Source organism: Balearica regulorum, chromosome 1 (genome assembly GCF_011004875.1).
Source record: "Balearica regulorum gibbericeps isolate bBalReg1 chromosome 1, bBalReg1.pri, whole genome shotgun sequence".
NCBI lineage: Eukaryota > Metazoa > Chordata > Aves > Gruiformes > Gruidae > Balearica > Balearica regulorum.
Window position 1 is genome coordinate 85,395,649 of NC_046184.1, and position 15,355 is coordinate 85,411,003.

Below are 15,355 nucleotides of genomic sequence, written 5' to 3' on the forward strand. Positions count from 1 at the left end.
TACAGCAGTCGTCTTTTGTTCATATTCAGATTTATTTCTCTCCATAGTTCCAGGAAACAGAAGAGTTTATAACTCTACCACATCTTGCAATATGTATTCTCTATGTTTTTACAGCAAAAGTGTGATTTATACACAAGATCTGTTGTGGTAATTCCTGAATTATGGGGCAAGGGATTTAAAGGGACCACCTCGGTCATCAAGTCTACGCTTGTGTTAACTGAAGGAAACATGCCCAGTAATTCCTTTCAGTGTTTATGACTTTAGCCATTACTAGAAAAGTTTCCTTCTGTTATCATTTTTATCGGAGGCTTATTCCAGGACCTCATTTTTCTGATTGTTAGAAGCCTCCTTGTGACATCCAATCTTACATGTCTTCACAACAACTTTATATTTTTCTTCGTATTATACAGTCCTTGTTCCAGTTAGTGTTAACTTGTCTGAAAATACTTAGAAGCAGAAGTTTGTTTCATTAAACTGACATTTTTTGTTAGTCTCTCCATCACAGTTTGACTGTAAAATGGACTTTGTATTCCTCTCATCATCCCTGAAGGCCTTCTTTGTATCGTTCCAACTCTAGTACATCATTTCTGTTATATGGGAGCAACATTTTTTACTGTAAAATATACTCTGTAGAGTGATGTTAATAATCCTCCATCTGTACTGCAAATTCTCAACTGATACAGCCTATAATTGCATTTGCCTTTTTTTTTTAATAATGATATGGTTCCTGTTCATTGATTACAGAATGACAAGATCTAGGCATTTTTCATCCTTTTCTATAGTAATGTGTTTCATCCTTACCCTCCCTCATCCACAAGTTATCTCCTTCCTCCTTGGTGCTGTTGATGCATCCTAACTTTGCATCACCAGCAATGATTACGCTTCACACTGTCTTAAGAGAACACCATGCTTGTTTCAGTAGACTATCTTGACCATTTTATCTTCAAAAAGTACTTTTCTTCTATATAGAATGGTAACAGGCTTGCTTTTAAAAATGTTTCCCCAGAAGAGCGATCTGAGAGATAACACAAAGGGCTGTTGGTATTACAAGTGTGTCTTCCTCATGAGAAGAAGAAGAAAAAAACCCAGATCCTCATAACAGAAAAAAATTTGAGTTAAACTCAAAAACTCAAGTCCTAAAATCCATAGTGGTACAGGCTTTTGATAGGATTAATGTTGCAGTAGAACTGGAGTATGATGTGACCCAGAAAACAGAGGTAAAACCTGAAATTAGGAATAGACAAAAAATACAATCCAGACAATTGCAGGGGAAAAAAGGAAAGGAACTTTAAGGGAAAAGGGGAAATATAGCTTATTGAAGAAGAAGGAACTACTAAAGATTCAAAGGGTTCTCTCTAATAGAATAGAGATCCTCTTGAATATCTAAAGCATGCCTTCCACCTCTGCTGTACATACAAGCAGAAATAACAGACATCATATTAAATCCAGCATAGCTTTCTGTATCCCTAATTCAAATCAACTCCTTTTTTTTTTTTAACAGAAAGGGAGATTTGGAAGAACTAGGACAAAAGATATACTGTTGTGTTGTTTTGCGTGGCAAGGTTTTGGTAGCGGGGGGGCTACAGGGGTGGCTTCTGTGAGAAGCTGCTAGAAGCTTCCCCTGTGTCTGACAGAGCCAATGCCAGCCGGCTTCAAGACGGACCCGCCGCTGGCCAAGGCCAAGCCAATCAGCGCCTCTGTGATAACATATTTAAGAAAGACAAAAACAGAGAGCGCTTTTGCAGCCAGAGAGAGGAGGGAGAAGATGTAAGAACATCTGCAGACACCAAGGTCAGTGCAGAAGGAGGGGGAGAAGGTGCTCCAGGCACCGGAGCAAGATTCCCCTGCAGCCCGTGGTGAAGACCATGGTGAAGCAGGCTGTCCCCCTGCAGCCCATGGAGGAAGGATGAGCAGGTGTAGAGATTCCACCTGCAGCCCGTGGAGGACCCCATGCTGGAGCAGGTGGAGACACCTGAAGGAGGCTGTGATCCCGTGGGAAGCCCGCGCTGGAGCAAGCTTCTGGCAGGACCTGTGGATCCGTGGAGAGAGGAGCCCACGCCAGAGCAGGTTTGCTGACAGGACTTGTGACCCCGTGGGGGACCCACGCTGGAGCAGTCTGCTCCTGAAGGTCTGCACCCCGTGGAGGAGACTCACGTTGGAGAAGGTCGTGAAGGACTGTCTCCCGTGAGAGGGACCCCACGCTGGAGCGGGGGAATGATGAGTCCTCCCCCTGAGGATGAAGAAGCGGCAGAAACACCACGTGAGGAACTGACCATAACCCCCATTCCCCGTCCCCCTGTGCCGCTGAGGGGGGGGGCGGAGGTTGAAGCCGGGAGTGAAGTTGAGCCCAGGAAGATGGGAGGGGTGGGGGGAGGTGTTTTTAAGATTTGGTTTTATTTCTCATTCCTCTACTCTGTTTTGCTTAGTAATAAATAAGATGAATTCCCTCTCTAAGTTCAGTCTGTTTTGCTTGTGATGATAATTAGAGAATGATCTCTCCCTGTCCTTATCTCGACCCGTAAGTTTTTTTTTTTTTCATTGTACCTTTTCTCCCCTGTCTAATGAAAGAGGGGAGTGATAGAGCGGCTCTGGTGGGCACCTGGCCCTCAGCCACGGTCAACCCACCACAACTGTATAATTAAAGACCTGTCATAAGCTACTTCTAAGAAAGGAAGGAATTAAATGAGATTCACTATTTCTTTAAGAAAGCAAACATAAGATGGACATGGAACTTGCCTTTCAAAAGTCTCTTTACCAATGCAAAAAAAACCAAAACCAAAAACAAAAACAAAAACCAAACACCACAGAACACAAAAGAAAAGTTAAAAAAAGAATCATTCCAATTCTGAGAAACTGGAAGACTTGTTCTCTAGATCCTTCACCAGCTTCATTGCCTTTCTTTGGACATGCTCCAGCACCTCAATGTCTTTCTTGTAGCAAGGGGCCCAAAATGGAACACAGGACTCAAGGTGCAGCCTCACCAGTGCCAAGTACAGGGAGATGATCACTTCCCAGTCCTGCTGGTGACACTATTTCTGATACAAGCCAGGATGCTGTTGGCCACCTTGGCCACCTGAGCACACTGCTGGCTCATATTCATCCGGCTGTTGACCAGCACCCCCAGGTCGTTTTCTGCTGGGCAGCTTTCCAGCCACTCTTCCCCAAGCCTGTAGTGTTGCATGGGGTTGTTTTGACCCAAGTGCAGGACCCAGCATTGAGCCTTGATGAACCTCATACAGGTGGCCTCAGCCAATTAATCCAACCTGTCCAGATCCCTCTGTAGAGCCTTCCGACCCTCAAGAAGACCAACACTCCCACCCAGCTTGGTGTCATCTGCAAACTTACTGAGGTTACACTCAATCCCCTCATCCAGATAATTGATAAAGATATTAAAGAGAACCAGCACTGATACCAAGCCCTCGGGAACACCACTTGTGACCAGCTGCCAACTGGATTTAACTCCATTCACCACAACTCTTTGGACCTAGCCATCCAGTCAGTTTTTTACCCAGCGAATAGTATACACATCCAAACCATAAGCAGCCAGTTTCTCCAGGAGAATGCTATGGGAAACAGCATCAAAGGCTTTACTAAAGTCCAGGTAAACATCCACAGCCTTTTCCTCATCCACTAAGCAGGTCATTTTGTCATAGAAGGAGATCAGGTTGGTCAAGCAGGACTGGCCTTTCATAAACCAATGCTGACTGGGCCTTATCATCTGGTTGTCCTGTACGTGCCATGTGATGACACTCAACATGATCTGCTCCATAAAACATAGCATCGTTTTACACGCAAGAAAATATGCATGCATTAGTACAGGTAGTGTCCTAACCTGCTTTGGCAACCTTCACAGATGTATGAGAAGAGGGTTATTTTGCTATATTGCAGCAATAGATAAGATCTCCAAGGGAATCAATGTGCATCTGTCTTTCATACTGACCTGTCCCTGCAGTGATGCCATACCACTCCTTATGTCAGCCCCTGTGGTTGCATTGGACCTTTCTATCAATCCCTGAACTCTTTTCACTTACTGTTTCCTTCAGTTAACATGAGATTGGTTCTGATGAGGCTGCAGGCTGGCACAAGCACAAAAGATGGCAACCTTGCCTTCTTTTCATCATGTCCCTACTTATCTTCCAGATACCGTTGGCCTAAGCCACTGCCTGGAGGAGCAGCTTTTCTCTCACCACATTGCAATCCATCAAATGTATGGATCCCAGTGAGGCATCTGACATGATTCCAGGTGCTGCAAGAGAGACCAGGCACTTCCCAGGGAGATGATGCCTCTCTGTGCTCCCTTGACACCACATGCTGCCACCCCTGTGCTTTGAGCCACTCTCAGGCTATCCCTTTGGCTATGGCAAGGCTGTCAAGACATAAGTGCTCTGCAGCAATAATTAGGAAACTGCAGATGACAAGCCTAGCACCTCACCTTTGCTTTTGAAAGTTTCTCTTCTGAATTTCTGCCGAGGCTGTCACTGTGTCTGCTTTGTGAAAGGTTCAGCAAGGTCTAGTACTGATGTGCCTAGAGCTGAGGAAGATGATGCCATCTCTGTTGCTCCCTGGCAGCAGAAGCCTCAGAAACAGTGTACATCAACAGCCCTGTTTTAGCCCTCTTGAAAAGCCCTGAGGTAGAGCTTGAAGCAGTTTGTGACAGGAGGGCTTCTTGGTATGCAGAAATCAAACCTGCCAGTGGTGAAGATGGAAACGCCAATTTTTTTGTGACCTGCAGATCTGCTGATGTCCTGGATGTCCTGTCCTCATAGATTCCCTGTGTCTACCTGCTGGACAGTAGTACCACAGTCCTCTGTCAGTACAGCTGAGGTACCCATTCCCATTCTCTCCTGTCCCTCTATGACTTTCTCTGCTTCACTTGTGTTTCTCAGATGTCCTCTAACAAATGTTTTCCATGTTTCCATTCCCATCCTCTAAAAGGGACTGTACTGCCTCCTTTGTTGCTTACCCTGCACCAGTGTGGAAGCCTGGAATCCTGCAAAGGCTCCTTTGTAATCTGGATGATCCAGCACAGAGCTTGCTAATGGGTCTTCTTAGCCATCTCCAATACAACTGCTTCCTAAGAGATCTCCCACTAGACAGCTCTGTACTGCCAGGTCTTGAAAACTCTTTCAGAAAGATTTTTACAGGCTAGAAGGACTTTTCTTGCTGACTTCCTACTCAATGCACCTCATCTTCATATGCATGGGGATGGATCCCTCATGCTGACATGGGGGTGAATCCTGGCAGGTGTCAAGAAGGTCAGGGAGCTCTTCAGCGGCAGGAGAGAGAGATGGGAGGGACCCTGTGGTACCCCTACACTGCACAATAAGCAAGCAAACTCAAGCACTTAACCTCTGTCCATGATCAGGCACTGGTTCAGTCTCTAACTTTGGTTTGGCACACTTCAAGGGAAATACAGAATCATAGAATCACAGAATGGTTTGGGTTGGAAGGGACCTTAAAGATCATCTAGTTCCAAACCCCCTGCTGTGGGCAGGGACACCCTCCATGGGCAAATATGATATAGAGGGAATTAATCCTATGCAGTGCGGGTGCAAGTCAGTCTGTACCACTTGACACTGGACCCAGAAAGGAGTCCCTGACCAACTTTTACTTAGCACTGTAGACAATACTTGTGCTGACAGCTTCAAAAATGAGATGAGCCTCTAACCACATCCTTCGTTGTTTGCTCCAGAAGATGAAAGCCCCAGTGACTCCATGGTACTTGCTGTGTTAGGTGAGTCTGTGTGAAAACAGTCCCTACACACGTCTCAGCTGTAGGGTCCAGCCACATGAGTCTTCCAACTACTGAGGAGCATCAGAAGAGAGAACCCTCCCTTGTACCCTACTAATCTCTCACTATATCTATGATATAACCTGGAGATTTCCTTATGAAACAGTGGGCTATTTATTGGGCTGCTCCCACCACGTATGCCCATTTTGCAGGAAAGTAATACTCCTGTATATGGACAGATCCTGAGAACAACAAAGCCTCACTCTGTTTGAACCAGATTGGAGCCCTGCCCCGTATCTACTACTCTTCTTCCTTCCTTGGAAGTTGGAAAACAGTGGGCTCTGCCCACCTCTTAATTTTTACTCATCTCAGTGAGAAAAACTGAATCAACACCAGAGTTTTCTTGCAAAAGAACCGAGAAGTAATCCTTAGCCAGAAGGTACCCCTAGAACTGGCAACAGGAGCCCCTGGAATAAAATGTTGCTTGGGGAGCAGTATGTCTGCAGTATTGTCTACTCAGCAAACACAGAAGCAGCTGTCAGCCAGCACCCTCAGACTGCATTTTCATTTCTGTGAAGAAATATACTTCATTCTGCTCTCAGAATGTATAGTAGAGAAATCAGGCAATTGATACTAGTATGATGTTTCTCATGCAGCAAAGGAAATTCTCTTTTTATTTTCTTCCTGCATTCTCGTGCAATCTAACTATTGGCTGCAAAATTTCACAGTTTATTAGGGCTCATGTGAGGGTCTCATACCTCATTCAGATTCTAGGCACCAACACCTGTTACATCTTCCTGTCCAAGGGTGTGTGCTAACCAGCATCCCTGCAACTCCATATGCAATATGATTTTTAGTTACAGAGTTGTAAAGGTTTTTCTCAAGCACACAAGGCTGAGTCTTGTCCCCAGCACATTCTATTCCATGCCTCCAGACCATAAGGGTTGTTTTTTGTCCATCTTCCCAGGCTTTTCTGGAGGAGAAGCCTATTCTGAAAAAGTCTTCACAAGTGGCACAGACCATCCAGAAGTCCCAGAAACTCATGTGGTGTCAAAAAAAGAGCACCAAGAATTCAGAAATATATGTTCACATTGGGAAAACTAAACCTAAAGCAAATATACTTCATTATTTCTTCATAAATCTTTAAGTTGTTCCTAGTCCTCCAGACCCACTTGATGACCTGCTATCAGATGCTCTTGTTGCAAACTTTCAATTGCCCCTCTTTGCCCCTTTCCATATTTTTGCTGTCGTGACCAATTCCTAGTGGAGGAGAGGGCATCTACTTCTAAGGGCAACAGTAGGAATACAGTGTGGAAAGCATCAGAGAATACTTCTGAAAATTGGGGGATGGACCTCCAGAGGGATGAAACTGATGGCAGAGAATATTTTCTAAACAGGTACTCAGTTTATGACAGATATACTCTGCTTTAAAGACAAATGAAAGATTCCTGCTCAGCGTCCCTGTTTCTAGGAGAGAAGAGACAGAACCCTCAGCCTGTGACTGGCTTGTAAGTGACCACGAAAGAAGTGAAGAAGGGAGACAGCTTGACTGGGGAGCGGGGGGGAGAGTGGTAGGTGGGTTCCTCAGAGAAGAAAGTGTTTCATCCATCTGAGGAAGGAGTAGAACTTCTGGATATGTGGACCAAGATGTTTGTGCTTAGTGGAGATGGTGCTGGTTCTTCTGCTATCTGAGCATAGATGGTGTCCCAGAATGTCCCTAGTCTTACAGGCAAAGGATACCAACAGATATGATGGGCTGTGCAATGATAATTCATAGGTTACTTTTCCATATAGGAACATTCTGTATCCAAGTCTAATGAGAAGATACACTTAAGATCCTTCACAAACATTGCTAGGTGGATAAAGCTGGATAATAGATGTGATGTCATGTTGCCACTGAACTTGCCCTTGAATAGATGTCTTCTCCTGGTCATTTGACTAGAAGCACATTCTGGTGTCACCAGACATATTCAGGACTTGTTAAAGTCATCATGGGGACTGTGGTTTTTACATAAGCTCTTATGCCCATTGGGCACAGGGAATCCATGCTGCCAGTCCCAAGCCAAGTGAATACTGATCCTGATGACACCCCTGTTTGCAAGGGGAGAGAGAGGAAAAGGAGAGTACCAGATTCTCTTCAGCTGAGAATTCTGGAGTTCTAACATCCATGGGCACTGGCATGTACCTGGTCACTTGGTCATAGTGCCCACGAAGGAGACTCTGGTCATCAAGGGCCTGCATGCTGAGAAATAGATCTCACTCTTAGACTTTCTGGAGTGGGTTTAGAATATCAGTGAGAATTCTATTGATGGTTACTAATCAGCAAGGAAAAGAGTGCTAGGTGAAACCACTGAAATGGTTCCTCACTCAGTACAGGAACAGACATTATAATGGATACCTTGTGTCATGGTTTAACCCAACCAGCAGCTAAAACAACCATACAGACATTCACTCACTCCACTCGCTCCTAGAGGGATGGGGTAGATAGATAACTGAAAATGGAAAAAAAGTAAAACTTGTGGGTGAGATAAAGGCAGCTTAATAGGACAGAAAAGGAAGGTAATAATAATAACAACAACAACAACAACAACAACAACAAGAATATACAAAACAAGTGCTGAACAGCACAATTTCTCACCACCCAAAGTCAATGTTCAGCTAGTTCCCAAGCCACCCTGCCTCCCAGCACACCCCCAGTTATATACTGAGCATGACGTCATATAGTATGGAATATCCCTTTGGCCCGTTTGGGTCAGCTGTCCTGGCTGTGTCCCCTCCCAGCTTCTTGGGTGCCCTCCGCTTTCTCGTTAGCAGGCCAGTATGAGAAGCTGAAAAGTCCTCGACTGCTTGGCAACAACTAGAAACATCAATGTGTTATCAACATCATTCTCATCCTAAATCCGAAACACAGCACTACACCAGCTGCTAGGAAGAAAATTAACTCTATTCCAGCTGAAACCAGGACACCTTGTCTATCTCTCATTAACACACCTGTAGCGGTTTTTTCCTCTCCCTGACCGGATTTCCAGTGGAGTGGCAGTGACTTTCTGTTTTTCAGAGGTCTTCATCAGGGAGCAGAAACAGGCTGCTCTTCAAGGGAAGGTCACACAGGAACTGAAGTTGACAGCAAGGCAGGCATGAGCCTAGATCCCCACCAAGGGGTACAGTCCCATAGTACCTGAACAAGAAGAACAGAGTAAGTCCGGTGAATGCAGCCAGGTTAAGTCAGCAGTCCAGGCAATCCAAGCAAGACCATAGCAAGGTGGTAGGTCCCAGATGAAGCCATAAAGTCAAGTCAGCAGGTCAGAGTCAGTATCAGTAAAGTTCATGGCCAGACCTAAGTCTGGTTGCCGTATAGCTCTAGCAGAGACCACAGGCAAGTGTCTGAGCTCCTGAGCCACTTCTGAGCAAAGAATGGGCAGCCTCTGGCCAGACTTCTCTCTGCTCTTCCTCATGCAGCTCTTTCCACAGCAACCTGACCCAAGGTTACACTGCTGCAAGGTTATACAGATCTTTAACAGGCAGTCAAAGGCCAGTGAGAAGGGGAAGAGGTTGCAGAGCTTGTTGGTGGACCTAACAGCTTGGACATCACTAAACTCGGGATTCTTGATAAACACCAGATAGATGCCATCAGACAAAAAGAGCATGTGTGTCAGTGTCATAAAGAGGAATGTGTGTTCAGATTGGTGTAAACAGATAGCACTCTGCAACTTATCCCAGTTGCCAACAATGAGTCAAGCAGCCACAGTTCAATTAACAGCAGTTTTTATTTCCCTAAAGTCGTCATTCTGGAGTGAATGAGAGACTGGGCAGAACTACCAGCAATGGTCATACATAACCTGAAGCAAAAAGAAACTCAGCAGAGGAAACAGGAAGTCCTATAATACACATCCTAAGGAAGATGGTCTTTCAAAAGCTTCTGCCCATACAGTTCTCAAGTTTTGACCGAATAAGGAAACCCTGAGCAGCACTTGTCTCAAAGACAGAGCGGGTGTCATTTTTTTACTCACAGAACTACCGCTAGTGATTAACACTGCTTCTGTTGATTTTACAGTGAGAGTACAATTGCTCCCAAGGAAATGGATGAGCTACAAAAGTAGGGATTATCTTTGCCTTCTTCTCTTCCAAAATGATTCATAAAATGACCAATGTCCTGCACTTTCATATCACTTTGTCAGGTGAGAAATAACCATTTTGCGTACCGCTCAGCCTGTACTACCTATGTTGGTCCCATAGTAAAGTACGACAATTCCGATGATGACATCAGAAGCGTAATCATCCTTCATATATGGTCACAAGCACTATTTTAGAATTTTATTGGAGGTTTTGGTTCTTTCAGATTTGAGATTAATCTGTTGATAATGTCTAAAAAGGTGAGCAATATTTCTATTGGTTCCTTCATGCTAGCATGTGAATCTATATATTTCCTCCTTTGTAGACATTTGTGAGATACAGAGAAGCCCATGCAGAGTTTGGTCTAGGCAGTGTCTATCAGAGTGAAGTTTCATCTGTGCACAATCAGGATGGCAACAAAAGGACATTTTTCTACTCCAGTGCTGTGCCTGCTTCTCCTCTTCATTCCATTCTCCCTGGGTAAGTACATATTTTATTTTACGTAAGGTGGTGAGATGATAGGAAAAGAATGTAAATTCAATATAAATGGGCTGCTATTCCACCAACCTGTAAGACAAAGTGTCAAGAAGGTGTTTAAATACATTTCTATCTTTGATTCAATCTCCTTGATGATCCTGAGAGAAAGAACTATTCGTAATAGTTTTGTATTTTACTCAGACATCAGTGACTGGCCATTCTCATGGGAATTCGAGTCCAAGTTTAGTAAACAGCCAAGCTGTAATGGAAACCATCTCAGTATTTTTACTACTGTGTTGCCTCCCCTGTTGAGCTCTGTGTAGACAGAATCAATAACTCCACGTCTTTACTCATCACCAGTTAAAATGATGTTGCTGTGCTCTGTGTGTCCAGTGGAGTTTGACTGGGTAACATACCATCCCCTCAGTTGTTCCTGTACATCTGAAGCTTATCGCTATTTGTCTCTCTGCTCTTTTAGAGCCATGTGTACATGTTTGAAGCTGATGATTAGAGCCAGAGTTTGCAATCCCCATTTTTGTCTCTATGCACATGGAGGTAGCACTATGGCATTGTGACTGGTGGTCACATCCCCATATGATGAGAACAAGACTTCATGGTTGATACTTGGATGTAGCATGGCTCTAGTCTTAAAGGTTCTCACCAGTTGCATGGATGCAGCCACAGTTCAAGTGGATGGGAAGAGGAGGCACAGGCCTTTCTGTACAAAGGAGTGTGAAGAACAATGTTAAACATTTGTACTTAGGTATCTTTGTAGCAATGTTTGAGTGTCAACTGAGCAGTACTGTAGAAATGAGGGTGAGTTTTCTGACAACATCTTTTTAATAACAGGGAATAGTGCCAGAGTGACTCAGTGGCAGATGTAGATAAGAGTAGCTTTACCTTGACACCATCATCAGCACCTACAACCCACGCCTCTGATCTGGTGGTACGTGCACTCTCCACGCTGCGGCAGCCCCCTGCTGTTCCCCAGGGAGGGTGCAGCGTGCAGGCAGCCCAGGAGGCACCGCCATCGGGGAGTGAGCGGGCAGCCTGCAAGAACCTCCACTTTGAGTACAGGGATGCACGGCTCATTCTCACCCCTGGCCTTTGAAGGGGAACCGGGTCTTCACTGGAGCCAGCCAAAATCTGATGTCTTCTTATCCAACAGTACCACTAAATTCAGTGAAGACACTTGTGGGACATGCTATGGAGTCTGAGGAAACACAAAAGAGTCTGCCTGTAGGTATCATTAAAAATTCACATAAGATTGATTACGGCAAATGATAGTTTTGATTAGGGAATATTTAAATCTTTTGATTGGCTTATGCCTATCTCTGCATCCAGCCTTGCATGCTGCCATGTGTTGAAAACATCAGATGTTGGATTATTTTAAAATTCAAGTGCAGAGAGGTGGACCAATCAAGTGAGAAACTGTTTGTTTACTCCTGGATATGGCTAATGGAAATAGGTTATCTGGTGCCTTTAACAAGGTATTATGAATTCAACTTTTCTTAGAAAATATTTTCCTTTTAAATGTATGTATTTTTTTAGCTAAGAAAACTCTCTTTTTTGACTATGTTCTTCAAATAAACTGCCTTTAATTGACTACTGCTAGCAGTTTACTCTGGAATGAGAAATGAAACAACAGTTTCATTGTTTAGTTACTGAAGGAAGTGGTTGCATTAGCATCAGTTCATGGGCTAAGACTGTCATACTTACAGGGAATAAAGAGAAGAATTAGATTTGCAAAGAAAAATGATATATTCTTGTTTCACAATCTCAAATGACAGCAAGCAGTGTAATATGTAGGAACACCTCTCTCTTTTGAGGAAGAGAGGAAACGTGATATTTTCCACACCGGATTGTTTTGAAAACTGTTGCTGGAAAACCCAAGGCTCTTAGTGCAAATTAATTATCTCTTGTCTCTTATCAAATACCATCATTGATAGGAGATGATCTCTGAGAGGTGTCTTTCTGGACTATTTGCAAGATATGCACAGCTGCACTGTTTTCTGTTCATATCACTGCCCAGTGCTGGGTCATGAGTACTGGAGGTTTCCCTTGGTACCTGGTCAGGTTCTCATACCTTTCTTGATTCCACTGCAGTCTTACTAAGAATTGTGACTGTCTTAGCTAACTGTGTCAGCTTTGGAGATGTGACTCCTATAACTCATGAGCTGTAGAGTTGGTATGAGGGTACAGCAAGGGCCAGCTGCTCCAACCGCAATAACATGTCTCACAGGGTGGTGGCCTCACCAGCCAGGGTCCAGCCCCGCAGTACCCAAGAGAGGCAAGCAGGGCAGACCTAGGGGTGGTAGGTGGGTTCAGCTCTTGTTGCCAACTTGCCTCAGATCATCAGGCAAGTTCATGGTGATGAGGCAGGTCCAAGGTCAAGGTAGGAAGTCAATCTGTGGCTCAGCATGCAGATCAACAGGGCCCATGGCCAGGCACAGCTGTGCCCAAGTTGAACACAGATGCACCTACAATGTAGCTCACGCAGGGACAGAAGGTCCAGGCCTGTGCTTTCAAGGAAGGCCTGGGCCCATGGGCAGACTGTGTGTAGACCCCAGGTGGGGAAGGTCAAGGCCATTAAGGATTAGGGCACTGATAGTGGCATCAAACCTGTCCTAGAGATGTTTGCTTTAATATTCCATTGCGTGTCAGGTTTCGAAACATTGCTAATTTGGGACCAAAGTTACTAGGCTTCTTACGTGACTGTCCTGTAAACCTTCTCTAGCTATGTGGTCAATCTGAATGATCCTCCAGATCCCAAAAGAAGTTTCCAGCCCTCTTCAGGGATTTACCTGTTCCATAACATGCTGAAATTCAAATCTTATCAAATTGAAGACAAGTCTCAGATGTGGTGGCCAAGCTCTTCCTGATTCTTGTGTGAACTTAGCTTGTAGTTTGTCCATAACCAGGAAATACCAAGATCCTATATGTGGTTTTCTGCCATTTGATTTTCCACCCATTTTGTCATGTCCTCTTTCATGCTCTAAACACCAGTGGCTTTCAATTCATGTGGCTCACTAAAGCAAATACAGCATTTTTTCCCATTCTCTCCTTTTAAGTTTTCTCCTTGAGAAGCTTAAATCTCATATCCAACAACTTGGTTCCAAGGGATGCATGAGCTGACAGCAATGATTAACAGATGAACAGGATGAGTTTAGAATGATTTAGTTGTCAAAACCCAGACACCAAAGCTCCAAATCAGTGGTTATTTATACATACAACATTAACATATTCAACTTTCTAATACATATGCATTGTTATTCTATTAAATGATTCATTTAGATTTCTTCATCTAGCATGCAAACTAGAACAAATGCTCAGTTCTTTTCTCTGCCTTTATCTTTTGAGTAGGTGTATAATTGGGGTAGGTGGTCCTTGGGTCAGTGGTCGCAATTCCCCCTGCCAGAATTACCTTTCCTCTAGTTTCCTGGTACTTTTGGCAAGTCCACATGGTTCTTCAAGGCTTGTTGGTCAAACTGACAATTTATCAGTTACACTTCTACTTCTTGACAATCACATCTTAAGTAGTACATTGTTGGATAAACCGTAACTAACACAGGGGTAGGACTATACAATGGTCATCCTGAGGAGCGATAGTCTTGGTTACATTTGATTTTGCTGTAACACTGACCCAGACTGGCCAAAAGGATATTCCCTACCATATAATGTCATGCTCCATACATAACTGGGGAGGCGGGATCACTGCTTGGAACAGGCTGGGCATCAAGGGTTTTTTCCACAGGTGGTGAGCAATTGCATTTGTGCATCACTTGTTTTATATTATTATTGTTGTTGTTGTTGTTGTTATGACTGTACTTTCGTCCCCACAGTCAGCAGGATGGATAGTGTGTCCCTAGCACAAAGTGCAAGTCCGTAAGGGACCAGTTATATTTAGCCGCTCAGTATCTAACAAGACTCCTGGACCTAATGCCAATGATTGAGCTTCAGCTGGGGCAGAGTGGAGCTGCTTGGCTCCAGCCATCCAGATGCTTGCTAGCTGGTCCACATTATCTAGTATCTCTGCTCCAGATCAGTAGCTCTGTATGTCTGCCTTAGCTGGGTATCTCTGCTCCAGATCTCTTAATTCTAGGGCAGTAAACCCTCCAGTAGTTGTTGTGGAGGGAGGTGGGTTTTATGCCCCAAGGGCAGGTTCTGTTGTTCAGTCTTGATTACAGGTGTCAAGAGGGCAGGAATCAGGGAATTATCCTCATTCTCACCTTACCCTGAGGGGAGGGTATGCAAATCTGCTTCTTTCCAGATAGCCCCATCCCAATCACCATCATATGTGGCATAATAAACTTTAGTTTCCAACAAGATCCTCCTCTGCTGCTCAGCTTCTGGAATTATCTGGGGCTGAAGTTTTGACTCAAGCAGACTATTTTGCATTTCTAATTGCTTACACTTTACTTCCAAGTATTCTTTCCATTTCTTTTTCAACCATACATCTTCGCCTTTCAATGCATCAATCATATCTGCTGCTGCTCTAAGACAACTGCCTAGTAATAAGCACATAACAGGTTTCCCTTTTCCCTTCTTTAACTTACAAGAAGCCTGTGATCTGGCAAGCTCTGGCCAAATCTGATCAGCCATTCACCATTCAAGTCATAAGGTTGCATAACTTATAACCTGTAACTTTTAATTCATGCACTTAACTTAGCCAATGGTGAGAGTGCTCATCCTCCATCACGCTTCGGGCGTCTCCTGTACCACACTGGGAAACATGAACACCTCAGCTGTTACCGGAAAGTGGCAAAATAATTCACTCTCTAAGACTTACTTTGAAGTTTTAGAAAGCAGGCATTCTTTATTGCAGCGCTGGGTGCATGGTGGATAACTCCGCTTAATGAGCACACCCAAAAACTAACAAGTATTTATACTATGTTAATATACATATTCATTATATTTCTGAGTAATGCTTATCCCATTCATGGGTTTTCTGGGAATGTATTAGCATATGCTAATGTCCTTCACACATGTCTGTTGGCACCTCTGGGTGGTCGTCGGGGGTCTTCAGATGAAGGC

At 44.1% G+C, this 15,355-nt stretch overlaps 1 protein-coding gene across 1 annotated transcript in view; it reads left to right on the forward strand.

Moving 5' to 3' along the window:
* Nucleotides 1–10,191: 10,191 nt before the first annotated feature.
* The window catches only part of LOC104640684 (antigen WC1.1-like), a 31,871-nt gene continuing 26,707 nt past the window's right edge, over nt 10,192–15,355 (forward strand). The window contains exon 1 of the mRNA XM_075762924.1: nt 10,192–10,324. Coding sequence (XP_075619039.1) covers nt 10,255–10,324 — 70 coding nt within the window. The 5' untranslated portion in view covers nt 10,192–10,254. The remainder of the gene's footprint in view (nt 10,325–15,355) is intronic.